At 36.7% G+C, this 16,722-nt stretch overlaps 1 protein-coding gene across 3 annotated transcripts in view; it reads right to left on the bottom strand.

Annotated features, from left to right (window-relative positions):
• Positions 1 to 10,708: 10,708 nt before the first annotated feature.
• Dleu7 (deleted in lymphocytic leukemia 7) overlaps positions 10,709 to 16,722 on the bottom strand; it is a 31,733-nt gene continuing 25,719 nt past the window's right edge. Inside the window, exon 2 of one of the 3 annotated variants that reach the window (XM_021257819.2) lies at positions 10,709 to 13,261. In XM_021257819.2, the coding sequence (XP_021113478.1) occupies positions 13,127 to 13,261 (135 nt within the window). In that variant the 3' untranslated portion in view covers positions 10,709 to 13,126. The remainder of the gene's footprint in view (positions 13,262 to 16,722) is intronic. The other 2 variants (XM_004844144.3, XR_002394644.2) reach the window with 2 other exon arrangements.

Here is a 16,722-nt window from a genome sequence, read left to right on the forward strand (position 1 = left end):
ACTCTTTGTTCTTAATCTTCCCTGCTATTTTCTGGGCTTTGGTTTTGGAAACTCAAATGTCACAAGAAGCTCCCATCTGGATTCTTGTATTTAGTTTCACTGGTTTGTGTTATTTGCTGGCTCAATTCTTGATTCCACTTTGGTTCATGTCCCAGGAGACCAGTTAGATTAGTTACTACCTTATATCAGAGTGTTTCTATTAACTACAAAGAATTCTGTCTCTCGGAAATTATAAAAGGTTCTGATACTATAATTCAGACTCTTAGATTCTTTCACAACTGTATTTCTGTAGTTATTTCCATTTCTATTGGAAAGGGCAAATGCAGAAATTTAAGGTGCTGGGTCTCCTATAAAATAGGCTCCATAAAATGTCTGCTATCGATGGCCATCTCTGCACTCTTTTAAAGGGGACTGGTATTATGGACCTCTCTGATTCGAGGGCAGAAAATTGAACAATTTTCTGTTTATGTCCTATCTAGAAAAGATTTCTTTCTTCTACTCTTTAGGGGTCCCTTCCTCTGTGATTAATACCTGTATTCCATTATCTTCATTCTCTCAATGGCAAAAACAGGGGATTTACATTATCTATCTTCTGCATTGCTGAAATACTGCTGTTTAAATATTTGATGCCTAACTTATTTGTGTAAACACTATCAAACTATACACAGAGCTCTGAGGGTGGAGAATGGAATGATTAACTTGCCCAGAAAAAAAGAAATGGCAAGGGGCGTTGAAGCCTTCTAGAAGGTAACATTTTGACTAGATTTAAAGAATGAATAGAATTTCACCATAGATATGGTAAAGATACCTATCTCAAGGAAGGCAAATTGGAGTAATCACAAGGAATACAACAAACAGAATATAGCATGAACAAAGGAATAGAAACTGAAAAGTCTGTGGTTTGAACAGGAGAGAGATGGTACATAGTATTCCTAACAGAACAGAAATATCTATGGTCAACGCTCAGTCTGGTTGCCTTCATGTAAAAAATTAAAACAAAAACCTTCAAAAATATGAAAAAAATGTAAAAAACATAACCAAACTCAGAAACCAAGAAAACACTCCTCCTTTGGTGTTTAAAAAATAAACCAACAACAACAAAAAAACTATCCTTTACCTGACATATGGCACTCACCTGCCATACCAGCACTCAAGAGGCTGAAGCAGAAGGGGCATGAGTTCAAGGTCAGCCTGGACTACATGTGAGTTTGAGGCCAACCTGGCCTACCTAGCAAGACCTGTCTCAGAAAACAAAAACAAATGTAAAAAACAAGTAAGTAAAAATACAAGCAAAATTTAAAAAACTGTAAGATAATAAATGTTTACTCTTTAAAAAACACTATCCTTTGTTTATCAGAACTTGAAGCAGAAATCACACACTCAGGAATAAAGATCCCTCCTCGCTAAGTATAATTTTAAGTTACTAATTGCTACCAGCATCTCCTACTGTTAAACAAAGAGAGTTTCCATTGCTCACCAAGCTGTCCTCTGATGAAGAACATAAGCATTTGAAAATATGGCCACCATCAAGAAGGAGAGTAACGCCGCACAAAGGCAACCTTTCCTGCTTGTTAGAACCTCTTCCCATCCTCCCCTCCAGACCAATCACTGCGGTAATGAAGAACAAAATAATAGAGCTGTGTAGGCCTCCAAGAGAGTAAGTATTTGATTTGGAAAAATACTCCACTGAGTTCTTTATATCTCCATGTTGTTGAATTATGGAGAGAAAGCCGGTGGCCCTTAAGGAGGAAAAAAGAGAGCTATGAAAGTCTTCTTGGCATTTGTTATCTTCTGATGTTTTATTAGTTAGTTTCCAGAACCCAGCTCTGGGCTTTAAATTTCCCAACTTGGGGAGTATCTAGGAGTAGAGATTAACAAGCAGGGCCCACCCAGAGAGTGACCACTATCATGCTGGCAATGGCATTGACTCTCAATTTGAAATGAGTGTTCTAAGAGGTTATTTAAATCTCATAGAAATGGGATTGTGGTCCTGAGAAGATACTGCCTGCAAGAAGACCCTGTTACTTCAGCTTTTTAAAAACACATAGGTAATGAAGAGACTAGCACCCTCATGTTGGATCTCAGATTTCTCAGCAAAGAAGAACTTGAGAAAGGTCTATGGTTAAAGGGCAGGACAGCTATCTGTAGCTGCAGCTGCTTCTATACACTGTTACCCCTCCGTCCATCTGCCATTTCCACCAAGCTATACCTCTTCCTGGGGTTACTGCTTATGTTATCAGCCATTCCTCATAATATGTGCCAGTCACCCTTCAGCAGCATGGAGCTGCTGTTTACACTATGAAGTGTGTCAGAAGCCCCCGATTTTTCATCTGTGAGTGCTCTTTTTACGTCTTTAACTTTTAAGACCCTGAAACAGATACAAGCCCGTTGTCTTTCTTGAAACTTTTAAGACTTATGGACCTGTCTACCATGGTAACTTAATGCATCCAGTTAAAATAAGAGATCAGTAACTCAACACTGACCTCCACTGGTTGGCATAGAAATATCTAATCCTTGTCTCTCCAAACCCGGGTCATTTTCTTAGAGTGGGCCCAGAGCCCTCTGTACTTTGTATGGAGACAGTGTTGCACTGTTGGTTGAAATGTAAAATGAGTATCAATCCACCTTCTAGGGGTATATATGTAGACTCTGGAATGCTCTGATGGAACATTAAGCTCTGAGACTATAGAACTTGGAGTACCTTGGAGCATGCTCTGGACCTCAAACTGCAGCACGATGTGGTGTCATTTTGCTTACAACAGGTTTGAGCTCAAGGTTAAATTCAAAGGGATCTGAGAAATCCAGGTCACTCTGTTCCCATGATGGTGCTATTAATTGCTACTCAATTGTCAACTGATTTATTATTATCTTTTAAATGCCTCAAGCCTTAATTGACCACTGTAACCCCATTTTCAATTTGCATAATAATCTCACCTACAGACTCAGTTATGCTGGATACCACCTTGACAATGCCTTGGTTGCCTGTCGGGGATTGCCAAGGAAGGCCTGCTTGGATCAGAGCCACCAAGGGCAGCTGTGATTCCCCTCTCCTGGAGGTAGTCAAGATTTGGAAGCAACCAGTTTTTTGGAAAGATGCAAGGCAAAGTTGACAAGGATGCCTCTGCACCATGAAACAGATACAAGCCTGTTGCCTTTCCTGGAACTGGCTTGCTGCATTTCACTTCAGGAGTGGCCCTCAGGAACTTGGCACTTGTTGATTTGGATGGAATCTTAGATGAGGCCTCCTCCTCAACAGTGTGCAATAAGGTCAAGAGAGCAGTTGGTGGTTGATTATGATTGTAATGCCTGCCATTTGGAACCACTTGACAGAGTAAGTCAGAAAGGGCTAAGCAAAGCAATTTCACAGATGTTCCTGATGGTCAAGAAAATTTGTGCTAAGAAAGAAACTTTCAGCTGGCAAGCCCATGTTCTTATTGTTGGTGCCTGCATGCAGAAGAAGACATCATCTGTGTCAATAGCTTTGCTGTGAATTCTAAGCAGAAGTTGAAAAATATACATTTGTCATTGTTATCAACAATTGAATGAAACAGTTTCAATGGGTGTTTTTGTCAATGTCCTCTAAAATTTATTATTATTTAATTTTTGAATGGATAACGCATGCCCATGTATTAAAATTTAAAGGCACTAAGGGGGAGTGCAGTAAAAAGTAACTCTTATCTCTGTCCCAGAGACAACCAACTCTCCACCAAGCAGACAACCACTTACTAATTACCTAGAGATCCTTTCAGACATATTTGATATATCTGTAAATATGTAAACTGTACATATACATGTGAAATTTTATACACAGTCAATACCAGACTATTTGTACTCATTTATGTCTTGCCTTTTCCCCATCTAACTACAGTTTAAATAGCCTTCTATCTCTTACGTAAAGTACTCCCTCTTCAGCTTTTATTGCTCAGCATTCAATTGTACAGTGTTCCATAATTTATTTAACTTGTTTCCTATGGATAACATTTAGGTAGTTTCCAAATTTTTTCATTTATAAACAAGAGCTCAATAATTCATTGGCATATAAATCATTTCTGTAGCAATTTGCAAAAAAAATCTGTAGGAAAATTGGAATTGAAATTGCTAGGCCAAAGATATCTGCATTGGTGGATATATTTAACTTCTGAGACTGTACCAATTTATACTCCAACCATCAGTATATGAGGTGACTGACTCTTCCTTTATTATGTACTTGGCATATTATGAAATATATTGACCTTTAAATGGGCATAGTGGGACTCACCTACGATCCTAGCATTCTGGGAGATGGAGGCAGGAGAATCCCAAGTTCAAGTGAAGCCTGGGGAACTTAGTGACTTGATGAAACCCTTCTCAAAATTTAAAAAGGTGGGGTAGGAGGACCTAAGGATGTAGCTCAGTGTGCAGGTCTTGGATTCAATACCCAGTACTACAAGAAAAACAAAAGTATCAATCCTTGCCAATCTGAAATGAAATGATATTTGCTTACAGTTTAACTTGAAATTCTTTTATGTTTTAGTGACTCAATAGTGCTTTGTCTTCTTTTATTAGATTACTAGACTTTTTCTTATTGATTTTCATAAGAACCCTTTCTATACTGTATTCTATACTAAGTAAATTAACCATGAAAGTGTCACACATAGTAGCCACCAGCCATGTGTGGTTCTTGAGCATTTGAAATGTGGCTAGTACAAAGTGTGATGTACGTAAGTATAAAATATACACCGGATTTCTTGATAAAAAAAGAATGGAAGTATTTTATGTAATATTTTATATTACTTGTCAAATGAAAAATATTTGGATTTAGCAAGCTAAATGCAATATATTATTAAAGTTAATTTTCTCCATTTTTACTTAACTACAGTACTAGAAAGTTTAGAATGACAAATGTGTTATGTGTTATATCTCTATTAGACAGTACTAGTACATAATATGAGTTGTAAATTTTTCTAGTTTATTAACAAAATTTTATACTCATAATTTTGTGTAATATTCCTGAATGTCCTAGTATTTTGGTTTTCTTCTTTAAGAACACCAATTACATATGTGCTTAACTTATTTTGTATGCATTAATTTTCTATCATTGACTTTTTCTAAATTTCTTGTATTTATGTTCTTTCTACTCATTTTTCTCAATCCTGTCTTCCAATACTTCTACCTGTGTATGCCCAATCTCCTTTGTGTGGTTTCCAACCTGACTTCATTTTTATGATGTTTTTATTTGATTTTCCCCTGTATAGTCCCTTAATTCTGCCAGCACATTTTTAATTTATTTCTGTTGTTTTTTATTGTTTCCTGTAAAATCACATTAGGTGACCTCATTCATTTTTATCAAGGAATAAATACATTTGGTCTCAATTTTCATTTGTCTCATGAGACATTTTTCTAGTGAATATTTCTTGCCTGCCACTTGGTTTTCTTTTTTCTTTCCTCTTGTTTCCCCTTCTTTTAATGTCTTTGTATGGATCTTGTATTGATTCCTTTCCAATTACTTATAGTGGAGTAAACTTTTCATGAGTCAGTTATTTTTAAAAAGCTTTGTAAGAGAGAAGTATGGGTCATGTTCCAGTTGGCATGAAGGTTTCTTATGAAATCACATTGGGTTTAGAGGTTGGATATTTTCACCTTTATTTTTCTCTAGCCAACAGATACTGAAGCTTTGGGCCATTCACAATGCAAAGTCCTCACTATGTTCATTACCAGTGTACTGACAGAGTTCTTCAAGTAGTCGTGGCTTTCCCTGCCCCACCCCTTTCTTTCTTTATTAGTATATGTTTGTTTGTGATACACCATAATTACATTCACGTGGGGGATTGGTATATATCACATTTTAATCATTTTTTAATTCCTCTTCTCTTCCCAGCCCTCCCATCTCCCCAAATCCATAGAAAATCTCACCTCATAGAAAATCAACACCACCCCCACCCCGTTTTCTAGAAACCTCATAGTTTAAGCCCCAGGACACTCTCATTCAAGCTCAATGCATTTCTTGTTACACAGCAAGGTCAGCAACCTATAGCTCACTGACCAGCTGCCTGTTTTTATAAGTAAGTTTTACTGGAACATAGTCATGCCATTTGTTTGTTAAACATGACTGTTTTAGTGCCACAAAGGCAAAGATAAGTAGTTATGGCATAGACTATATGGCCCACAAAGCCAAAAGTATTTATTATCTTGCTGTTTAAGACAAAGAAAACCAAAACAAAACAAAACAAAAAAAACAACTGCAGTCGCTTGTTGTAAAAAGCTGGGTTTATCTTTCAGTCTATGTCACTCGGAACTGTGCTTTTAAGACTTTTTCTGAAGCCAGCGTCCATGGCACTTCCTTTGTTCCTGTTTCTCTATCTGTCTGTCTCTCTCTCTCTCTGTTTTCTCCTAATTTTACAAAAATTGACCCTTTGTTATTGTTTTCCTTGCTTTGGGTAGTTTTTCTGAACTGTGAATGAGAAAATACTGATCTGACTCTGCATGTTCAAATTGAAAGTCCTCAAATAATGGTCTAAGAAATTGTTTTTTGTTTGCTTCTTTGATTGGTTGGGTTTTGACCATTAGAGAGAAAACCTAGCGTACTGAATATCTTTGTTCTAAATATAGTAGTTTTTTATTCCTTAATTAAATGATTATAGGCATTTATAATTCTCTGAGATATAATTTAATTCTCTCGGTGGAAAATGTAAATAATTTTTTTTAAAGTCATGGACAAAATTTGTTTTACAGTTGCCACTGCCTTAAATCTGACTCAGACAGTTTGAAATAATATTTAGCATTTGAATCTTCGTAATAACTATAAATGAATACATCCAGTAAATGTTAAAAAATAGACAAAAATTATCTGCTCTTAAAAACTCCCAATTTCACCCTCAAATTCTTTTAGTTATCCAAGTCTTATTTATTTACATATTGGGATTATTTTAAATTAAGCCAAAATTTTTCTGATCTTTACTATATATGTAAGTTTACCAAAAACCACAAACTATCCAAATATATTTACAATGTACCTAGATTTTTTAAATGAAGTGAAATTTCAATTGTAATTATATATTCAGTACTTTTGTTCATCTATTTTTAAGGATTATCTGTTTCTGCAAAATTTAATTAAATACTAATGGTATTCAAATACATGTTAAGATTAATTTGTAGCTTAGACTGCTATCTTTTAAAATCCCAACTTTTAGCCAGATATGATGGTACATGCCTGTAATCTTAGCACTCTGCAAATTGGAGCCCATTCTGGAAAACTGAGACTTAATGAGATCCGTCTCAAAATGAAAGATTTTATAAAAAAAAAAAAAGAGCTGGGAATATAGCTCAGTGTGAAATCCCTGGGTTCAGTGCCCAGTACTGAAAAAAATGCAAATGTTAGATAAACTTTATCTAACATTTACATTTTATAGTTGTTAATAGATTTTAATAAGCAAGCAAAATGTCAGAGAACCAAGTTATTTTATCACAGATTTTTTAGATTTTTTTTTTTTGCTGTACCAGGAATCGAACTCAGGACCTTGCACTTGCCAGGCAGGCACAGCACCAGCGAGCTACATCCCTGAACCTTATCAAAGATTTTTAAAGAAACATCCTATTGATTCTTAGAATCTTGCTTTATTCTTCTTCTTGATTTCATGCATGACATTTCTAATCTTTTGAAGTTGGTTGTCAAAAACAAATACGAAGGAAGAGAGAAGGGAAATACAAAGGAAGGGAGGAGGGAAAGGATGAGATTTATCTTCCCTGCCTCCTGCTTCTCTTGAGGCCCAAATTCCAGGTACTACCTGCAAAGTCTTTTCCAGACATAGATTTCCTTTTATAACTGTTGAGTTTTTTTATATAAAAGTAATTTATTATTTTCAAAGCTATTGGAGCTTTTGATTGGGAAATCCTGAAGTCATATTTGCTTGAAGGAAAAGAGTATGGGAATTTCTTAATAGATATTTCAGGAGCTTTGGAAGGCTAAAGTGAGGGGAAGCAAGAGGGAGATTGTGTTTAGGTGAGGGACCTCCTTACCTCATACTCTTAGGCTAGACTGCATCGCACACTTTAGTCACTCTACATCATTCTGTTCTCTAGTTTTGGAGGAGTAGTAAGTGCTATATCAGAGAGAAAACACCATCAGTCAGTCTACAGATGTCACTGAAAGCTTTCCAAAGAAGATGATGCAGGGCAGAAGGGACTTTCTTTCCAAAAAATGGGATCAGCATGTGGAAAGGCTAGGAAGCAGGAAGACTGAAAAGGGGTCATGTAATGAAAAGTTACTGCTGACCTCCCAAAGAAGACTTTCCATTGGACAGTTAAGTGGATTTGCTCTGTACTGTGAGAGGTCATACTTTGAGCACCTAAGCATGAAAATGATAATAGTAACTTGATAGACAGTGAGATAAAGCTTCACTACTTGGTCTAACCAATTACTTGCCCCACAGGAGATATTAATTACTACAGTTTTTAACCTTGTATCAGATATTTAGAAAATAAAACCTAAGAAATTCATTTTCATGTGTTTAGGTAAAAAAAAAATGTTTCACTCTATCCATTCCAGAAAATATAAGTACCTTGGGATTGAACATTTCTTTCCGTCTTGGCCCAAAGGCAATCACATTAGGAATGCTGTATCCATTTGGGGTGATAAAAACTGAACTATGGTCTAACTTACTGCATAATTTTCATTCTAAAATTACTTTACACTGGACATAATGACCTCATCAGGCAACCTATCATCTAGCTAGTTAAATGAAGGAAGAAAATAATCTTAGTTGGTCTCAGAGGACTGAGAATTCAACTGCCTGAGGGGCTAAGATTTCCTGACAGTTTGTTCTAGATCTCTGTTGGGCAAGTCAGCATTCAATCTTACCTTCATTCTCCCCAGGAAAGGACATTTAGGCCAAGGGAGAAGCTGCTTTAGATGAAGCCTGTAACCTAAGATGGGAAGACTTAATCAAGCCCAAAACATTCTTTTTTAGTGGAGCTATTGCACAGTGATTGTTCCTAATGAGGCAATCTTACTTGAAAGGTCTTCCCCAGATGCTAGCAGAGAGATCTTCCTATGTGTCTTTGAAACACAGATACACTGGGACAGAAAGTCAGGGTTCATTGAAGAAATCACAGCTGCATAAACAATGCTTGGTAACTACAAGAAAATTTATGGTATTTGTCAGGAAAAAGTAAGCACTTGGGGATTCTGTGACACAGTGTCATAGTTGATGATCCTTTGAGCTGGCAGCATAAGAACAGATCAACAACAGAAGCAGCTTGCTCATGATATTTGGGGAACAACAATTCTTTTAACCTTGCTTGTTTTTTATTTCACATTTTAGGAGGAACTTACATGCAGTCCATTTATATTTCTGTGGATGTCAGGAAAAGGAAAAAAACTAGGGTAATGGATCCGTCACCATCTCATTCTCTATACTTTCTGGAAGAGAAGTTCCCCTTTAAAAAAAAAAAACTAAACTAAACTAAATTCTCTGGAGAATTTCAGTGTAGTAGAAATTCCTTCCAGAAGCTATTTCCCCTCAAGTCTAGAGATTTGACACAGTCTTCCAGCAATATTCTCCAGACATCGCATTTCAAGCAGAGCTGAAATTGGTTCTAAAATCAATCCAAAGTTCTCCTCTTTTAAAGAAAGACTATTTAGACAAATAAGGCCATCTACAATGGCCTTTATTTTCTAAAAGAAATGAACATTTAGCAAGAAAAATTTGGCCTGTATAAATAGCTCCCAAAAAGGGCAGAGCTTTCTACTGAATACAGTTACATGGGACAATTCTGTCTTTCCAGTCCTTCTCATTTCACTCTTGAAAGTTGAAGCCTATGATGAGAGGTCGCCCAGTCCATCAACTGGCATTTGGGAATTACTGCATTAGGGGAAAGGTCACAGTGAACTTATTGTGCCAAGGGCTGTGGAAAAGGTAGACTTTTACTGTGTGCTGTCCATGCACAACCTTTCATAGTCATCCATCATCTCAGTATCTCAGTAACCTATAAGTGTTTGAAAAAAACCTCAGGACAAATTCAAATGTATGTGCACATATATGTGTGCATGTCTGTGTGTACGTATATGTATATATGTGCATGATTAATGCATATATTTGAATGTGTATAAATACAGCGTGTGTGTGTGTGTGTGTGTGTGTGTGTGTGTGTAAGCTAAAGCACTATCCAGGGAGAGCTCTACTTTTCTTAAGGTTCCAAAAACCTGCCACTGTTCCTCTGACCCAAATAGACAAATTCCAAGCTTTTATTCCTTTATAAGGGACACTTAAACAGGAAAGTTTAGACAGAAGCTGCATGCTAAGTTAAGAGCTCAGAAAAAGCATTTTGAGTGAGAAGTAACCAGATAGGTGCAAAGAAGAAGAGTGCAAAACTGTTGGGCCGTATGCAGCAGATTTCCTAAAATGTGTCCTTAGGTCCATGAACCCACAGCCATTATGAGCAGGGTCTCATGATCTTTCTGCTGGATTTGGCACTCCTATCTGTTTACAAACATGCTTAAAGTTGGCTGGAACTGTATGTCCCAGAAAAGATTGAGTGGGAAGTTTGCTCACCTGCAAACATTCCTGGCAGGCTCTTCTGTACTTCTTTCTGCTCAGAGAAAAAAATATGGGCTTATCCAATGGATTTAACACTGATATTTCCTTCCCAAAATCCCATTATCACCAGACTTTCAGTGATAGCGACACAATCTGGGGATGCTCGGCTAAGTAGAAAAGACTCCACCCCACCAGCCTGATGTGCTTGCTTTAAAGGAGGCCAGCTCAAGAATTGGGGAACTGGACCTATCACCAGTTTCTTATTTAAAAAAGAGGAAGAAAGTTAGTAAATATCAATATTTGGGGTTTTGTTTATTTCATTTTTTTATTCATTTATTTACAGTACTCAGTTTTACTTTTTTTGGATCAAAACCCTGTTTTCAATCAAAATGCTATTGAAATCACTATAAATAATAAACTTGGAGCTGGCCTGATGGTGTTTAGAAGAACATGAGGGAATGGGCACTGGATCCCAAGCCTGAGAACCCCAGTGAGTTTCCCCGGTCCCACCTGCCTGGAGAAGCATCTCCTAAGCACTCACAAGACGTGGTCCAACGATTTGTCCTACAGACATCCTGTCAACCCTCAATTGGCTGACTCTGGATAGAGCCATAGAAAACCTACTGGGTGTACATGTGTGGTAATATTTTCAAAGAGGAACTGTGGTCTGCACATGGATATGTACAACAAAGGCAAGGGAGGCTGTGACAAGATCAACAATTTGCTTGTAACTAAGTGAGTGGAAAGCAATTTAAAGGTCCTGTTCACATATGTCTAGAGCAAAGCAGAGACTGACACCACAGTCAGGTAGGCAGAAAAGCATAAACTTTACTGAATAAAAACAAATGGCTTGATTAATCACAATTAGGATTTGGGGTATAATTCATTGATATATGTGAATAGTTATATAAAGTTTTTCATATGTATAAGTCTAGTTAATAGGATAGATGATAGATAACTAGATAAATATTTTAAGTAATACAGGAAAATCTTTACATGAAAGTGTTAAAAACTGTAGAAAGACAAAAAAAAAACAAAACACAAATTTTGCCTTTTTCCTCTAAGTAATTTACAGATATCAGAACTCACCCTTGTGGTGGTTTGAGAGATGTGTCATGTGAAATGTACATTTACATTGAGGCATCTGAGTTTTACCAAAAGTGACAAAAGCTTCAGGAAGAATAGCAATAGCTTGAATAGCTTCTTTTATGTCTAGGGATGTAGCTCAGTGTTAGAGTGCTTGTCTAACGTGAACAAGGCCCTGAGTTTGATCCCTGTAAAAAGGAAAAAAATGAATATCCTCTCTTAGATAACTAAAAAGAAACTTGTAATTTGTTTGCAATTTTTTAGACCCAACATGGAAACACTTTAAGGTAAATGATAGAGCTCTTTGGTTTAAATGTTAAAGTAGTAACTTTGGAATTATGTGGTACAATAAACACTGACTGTGTTTTATGACTTAGCCATTTTAAGACAACATGTGCTACATTTAATAAGTTTTATTTACTTTTCATAGTATGTTTATTTCTTATAAATTAAAGCAAATATCTTTGTGAATAGATTGAAATAGAGTTTCTAAGGTCTTTCATTTCTTTAAAAGCATTTGCTATGGCTTGTATCTAGATGTCCCCTCAAAGCTTCACGCACTCAGAGGTGGGACTTTTCAGAGGTGGCTGGATCTAGGGTGTGTGATACTGGGATCAAGGGTGTGTGATAACTAAATGGGTTTATAAAGCATAGTTCTGGGAGTGAATAGTGGAAGCCCCACCCTGGGTGTGGGTGCTGCCAATCAATAAATGTATAGTCTGGATGGAATATAAAGGAAGTGAGGGAAGGCAGGCTTATTGCTACTGTTTGCTGCCATGGACTATTTCTCTTCTGTGAAGCCACTCTGCCTTGGACCCAGGTGACTATGGACTGAAACTTCTACAAACTGTGATCTGAAAAAAACCTTTCTTCCTTTACTTTGGGTGTTGGCTATTTTGTCTCAACAATGAGAAAAGTAACTAAGACAACATTACTCTTTATTTTAAAATGAAAGAACAAGTTCCATATCTTGATCATTGAGATAAGTAACCTATTTATATTAAAGAGGCTGAGGTCCTATATATTCTGTTTAGAATAGTAAAAAATACAAAAAGAACATTCTAAGCAATATGCATTATTATATTGAACTTCAACATAGAAATTTTATTTTTTTTAATTGACAAAGGATTACCAGTAACATCTGATAAGCAATTAAAAGAGCAATATCTTGTAGTCTACTTTAACCTACAAAAAATGCACAAGATATGGAAAAGGCTGTCCATCTATTTTAGTAAGGTCATTGTCACCACACATTTTATGGCATCTCTTGTGGACTTAAAATGTGGAAATAGCTTAAAAGGACAGAGCCACACTTGGAAATATTAAGTTTGTGATATTTGTGATATGGATTTGAAAAAGAGGAATCCACATGTGGAAATTTCTTCTGTCAACCCAAGGCAAGAGAATGTTCTCATTTAATGACTTTTTTGAAAATGTTGATGCTAGTCATTTTTTTCACCTAGAGCATACAAGAAAATGAAATGAATAGAAGTTGACTGCATGAGTCCTTATCTTTTCCCTACAACTCAAGCCAGTCTAAGTCCAATAAAAGGCAGGACCAATGTCGATGGAGTATTGAGATACCAGACTATCCATCTATCCATCTTTTGTTCCCTCCTTTGGTTCCCTGATTCTTCATAGCTAATCTCTTCCATTCCTTCCTGTGAAGAGAGAAAGGAAACCACCAGTTATTTATTTGGCAAGCTATTCTTCACCGCAGTACCAATTTGCTAAGGGCTTCCTTCATTTCCCCAGGAATTCATTTTATTTGTAACAAACAGCATTTAAAACCTATAGCTAAAGGACCTCTGGGAGATTATGATATAACAGTAATTAGTGCTTAGAAAGCCCATTTGGGGATATGTTAGATATGTAATCAATTACTTGGTGTTGCATGTCATTCTGAAATTTCTTATTTATATGGATACCCATCATTGAATCTCCTGAAAAGACTGAAGGAAAGTGAGAGGGAGAAACTGAAAACTGTATGTTTATTGATACAGGAAATCGCTCACACACACACACACTCAGCCTTACTGAATTGATTAGATTTGTTGTCAATTCTTTTTCAGTTATTTCCATCCTGAGTAGATCAACTACTGAGTATATTCAGTAAATAAAACTCATGGAAACAATAAACCTGCTGAACTCTGCAAAAGAACAGACTGTGGCTTGCATTACAGTTAGGATCGCCTAAGGTAAGGATGTGTTTAGAGATGCTCTGGATGAATTTGAAGCAGTTGTCCCATAGGCCACTTTAGCTGCACATGGATTTATAAATGTTATGTGACTTAAGGGTCCAACATTTCCTTCAGGAGAAGTAAGATCTAGAGAACAGGAGAATGACACCATGCAGTATAATTCCAGAACCATTAACTCTAGAATTTCTAACAATACGAAACAGAAACAATACCCTTTTTATGAAAACTCAAAAAATTGATTTTGAAAAGAGGAAACTTTCTTAATATGATTACTCATAATATAGAATGATATATGTATCATAGTAACCATTTAGATTTAATTAAGTAAAAATGTGAAGGCAATGACACCAACAAGGTTTTTCATTCTCTCCCTTTTTCCACCGGTCAAAATTGCTACAAAACAGGAATATTAATAGAAGAACTTTATTCTTATTCTCTCTGGGTACGACTGTTCTTCCAATGTAAATGTAAATAATATTCCTGCTATATACACATACAATTCAATTCTGCACTGCACAGGAAATATTTAATCTGAGACTTGAAGGAAAGTAAGAGAATATTTGACAGACACTAACATCTGTTAACTTGATTTATGCATAGAAAAATATTTGGGCACAAAAAGTCATAACTCAATTAAGAGTCTTCTGTTGCTTTTGCCCACAATCCTATGAAAGCAGATAAAGAGGGGGTTGATAAAGAGCGGCTGAGAGATGATTAAAGATGAAGAGATAAGAGAATATTGAAGACAGACTAGGAGATTTGAATATGATTTTCAAAGAGCTGTCACATCAGCACTTCCCAACCATTATATATCTATAAAATAAATGAAGAGTTTCATATTTGAGGAGCAATTTGAGCAAATCAACAAACTAACAAAACTTATTGAGTGAACTCCTAAAGTGAGACTGTGACTATCTCAAGGACTTTTCAAAATTATCCCATTGTTTCTTCATTAGTGCTCTAGGCTTAACGAACTTCCTCTCCTCTCCTATTAGAAGCTGCACAAACTCCCAATCATCTGACCAAGGGTATAGTGGCAGTATTAAAAGAGACAAGACAAGATCTTAATGAATAAATGGGGGGTTCAGGATGGTCAAAGCTCTTATAAGGCTAGGACACCATCTCCTGGAGCTTGCCACTATTAATTGAACATGCAGCGTATAGAAGGGGAAAGGGGCAGTATGGGGAACAGTGAAGTGGACAGCACTGATGTGAGCAGGGTCCTAGCAACAAGGGAACAAGATATTCTAGTAGGAAAGATCATTGATTAATGGGAAATTTGTTTCTTCCCATGTATTAATTTTTGCCTCTATAGGAGTTTTCTGTAAGAGTCATGCTGCCCTTAGCTGCACTATTGTCTTGCCATCTAAGACGTCACAGCATCACAAATCATTGAGACCTCTGCTCTGACCAGTGGCATGGGGAGTAGTTATTCCTTTCCCACACACCAGCTGCTGGCTCTTCAGGCCAGCCACTATGTGCTAAATAGGCAGACTCAGACTTTTAATATGAAAAGCCAATTTATGAATTTGTAGCTTGCTCAGAGTGGTCTCCATCACTCTTCTTTCTCCTTCTATCCTCAACACACACACACACACACACACACACACACACACACTGTTCCATGCTGGTGATATATTTCTGTATTCTTAAATTTTATTCAGAACTACAGAGGAGATGAGGCATTTGCAGACTCTTCTCTTTGTACCAATAGAAGCCATCTTAAGCTAACATTTTTCTGCAACTTGTCTCTAGGGTCACTAGGAATTTGTTTCTCTGCCAGATACTGCTATGCTCCATAGACACGTCCTAATTTTTTTAAAGAAAAAGAAAATGAAACCATGATTATTATCAAAGTCTTTATCCAGGCAAGAGAAAAAAATTAATGGTACTTCTGTGCCAGGAAATGGTCCTGCCAGCCTTGGAAGTATCTCCTGACTTATAGCTGTGAGATGGAGCTTGTCTATAAGAAGAGAAATTTATAAAGTATTGTTCAGCTTCAAACATTATGTCTACTGAGCACAGCAGTAAACAAGTCACATCAGACAAAGATAAAGCCTCTGGAACATGTGCTGGGGCTACAATGGCCTAGACCTTTAGTCCTGATATGCAGCTAAGTGAAAACAGGACTGTCTGTGGTAATTTTTTGGCTGTTGAATGGAAAACTGGGATTCCTGATGAGGATACCCAGATGATACGGAACACTTCTTGGTTGTTTTGCTGAATTAAATGTGTCTTGAAACTCATGGATCCACAGAATTTATAGTCGTCTCAGATAGATTTACTGCATAAGGTTCTGGCACCAGTGCATGAAGAAAAACTGAAAATAAAGCCAACTCTTGAAGGAGAATTTTAAGATGCGAAAGGCTTGATTATTACAGTCCAATATTCTGTCTGATGCAAGTATCTGAGTAGTTTTCTACCCTCCAAAGGCCTTTGTTTAAATCAAGGAAACTAATTCACTTTGGGAAGAAACTGTGTCAGAAGAGTACCAGAACATTTAAGCAGAGGAAGAAAGTTGTTTTTGAGTATGAAAAAGAAATGGAACACAGCCAAGGAAACTTGAAGATAGTTCTTGAATTAGTGTAAGGCATACAGTTAAAGATGTAGAAACAGGCTGATCTGGGAGCTCTTGGAGCTTCCAGAAAAGTAAAGTAGGTAATGAGGAAGATGTGTAAGGGCCAGAGAAGGGGTATAGGTACCTTCCTCTCACTCACTTATTCAGCTTTACTTAGAAGGTCTGCAGCATGGACCCTACTTTTGGTACACAAACAAATGTGTTTGGACCATCCACAAACTGGCAGAGTGAAATATTCAAGGAAATTCAATGGAGAAAATATCAGATGACTCATTTGTTTCGGAACTATGAAAAGACATCTACAACCCATACTCATGAAAGTGTCACATATTGTTCAAGTTAT

Source organism: Heterocephalus glaber, unplaced genomic scaffold (assembly GCF_053883595.1).
Source record: "Heterocephalus glaber isolate CG9 unplaced genomic scaffold, H.glaber_assembly_v1.0 deba00001666, whole genome shotgun sequence".
NCBI lineage: Eukaryota > Metazoa > Chordata > Mammalia > Rodentia > Bathyergidae > Heterocephalus > Heterocephalus glaber.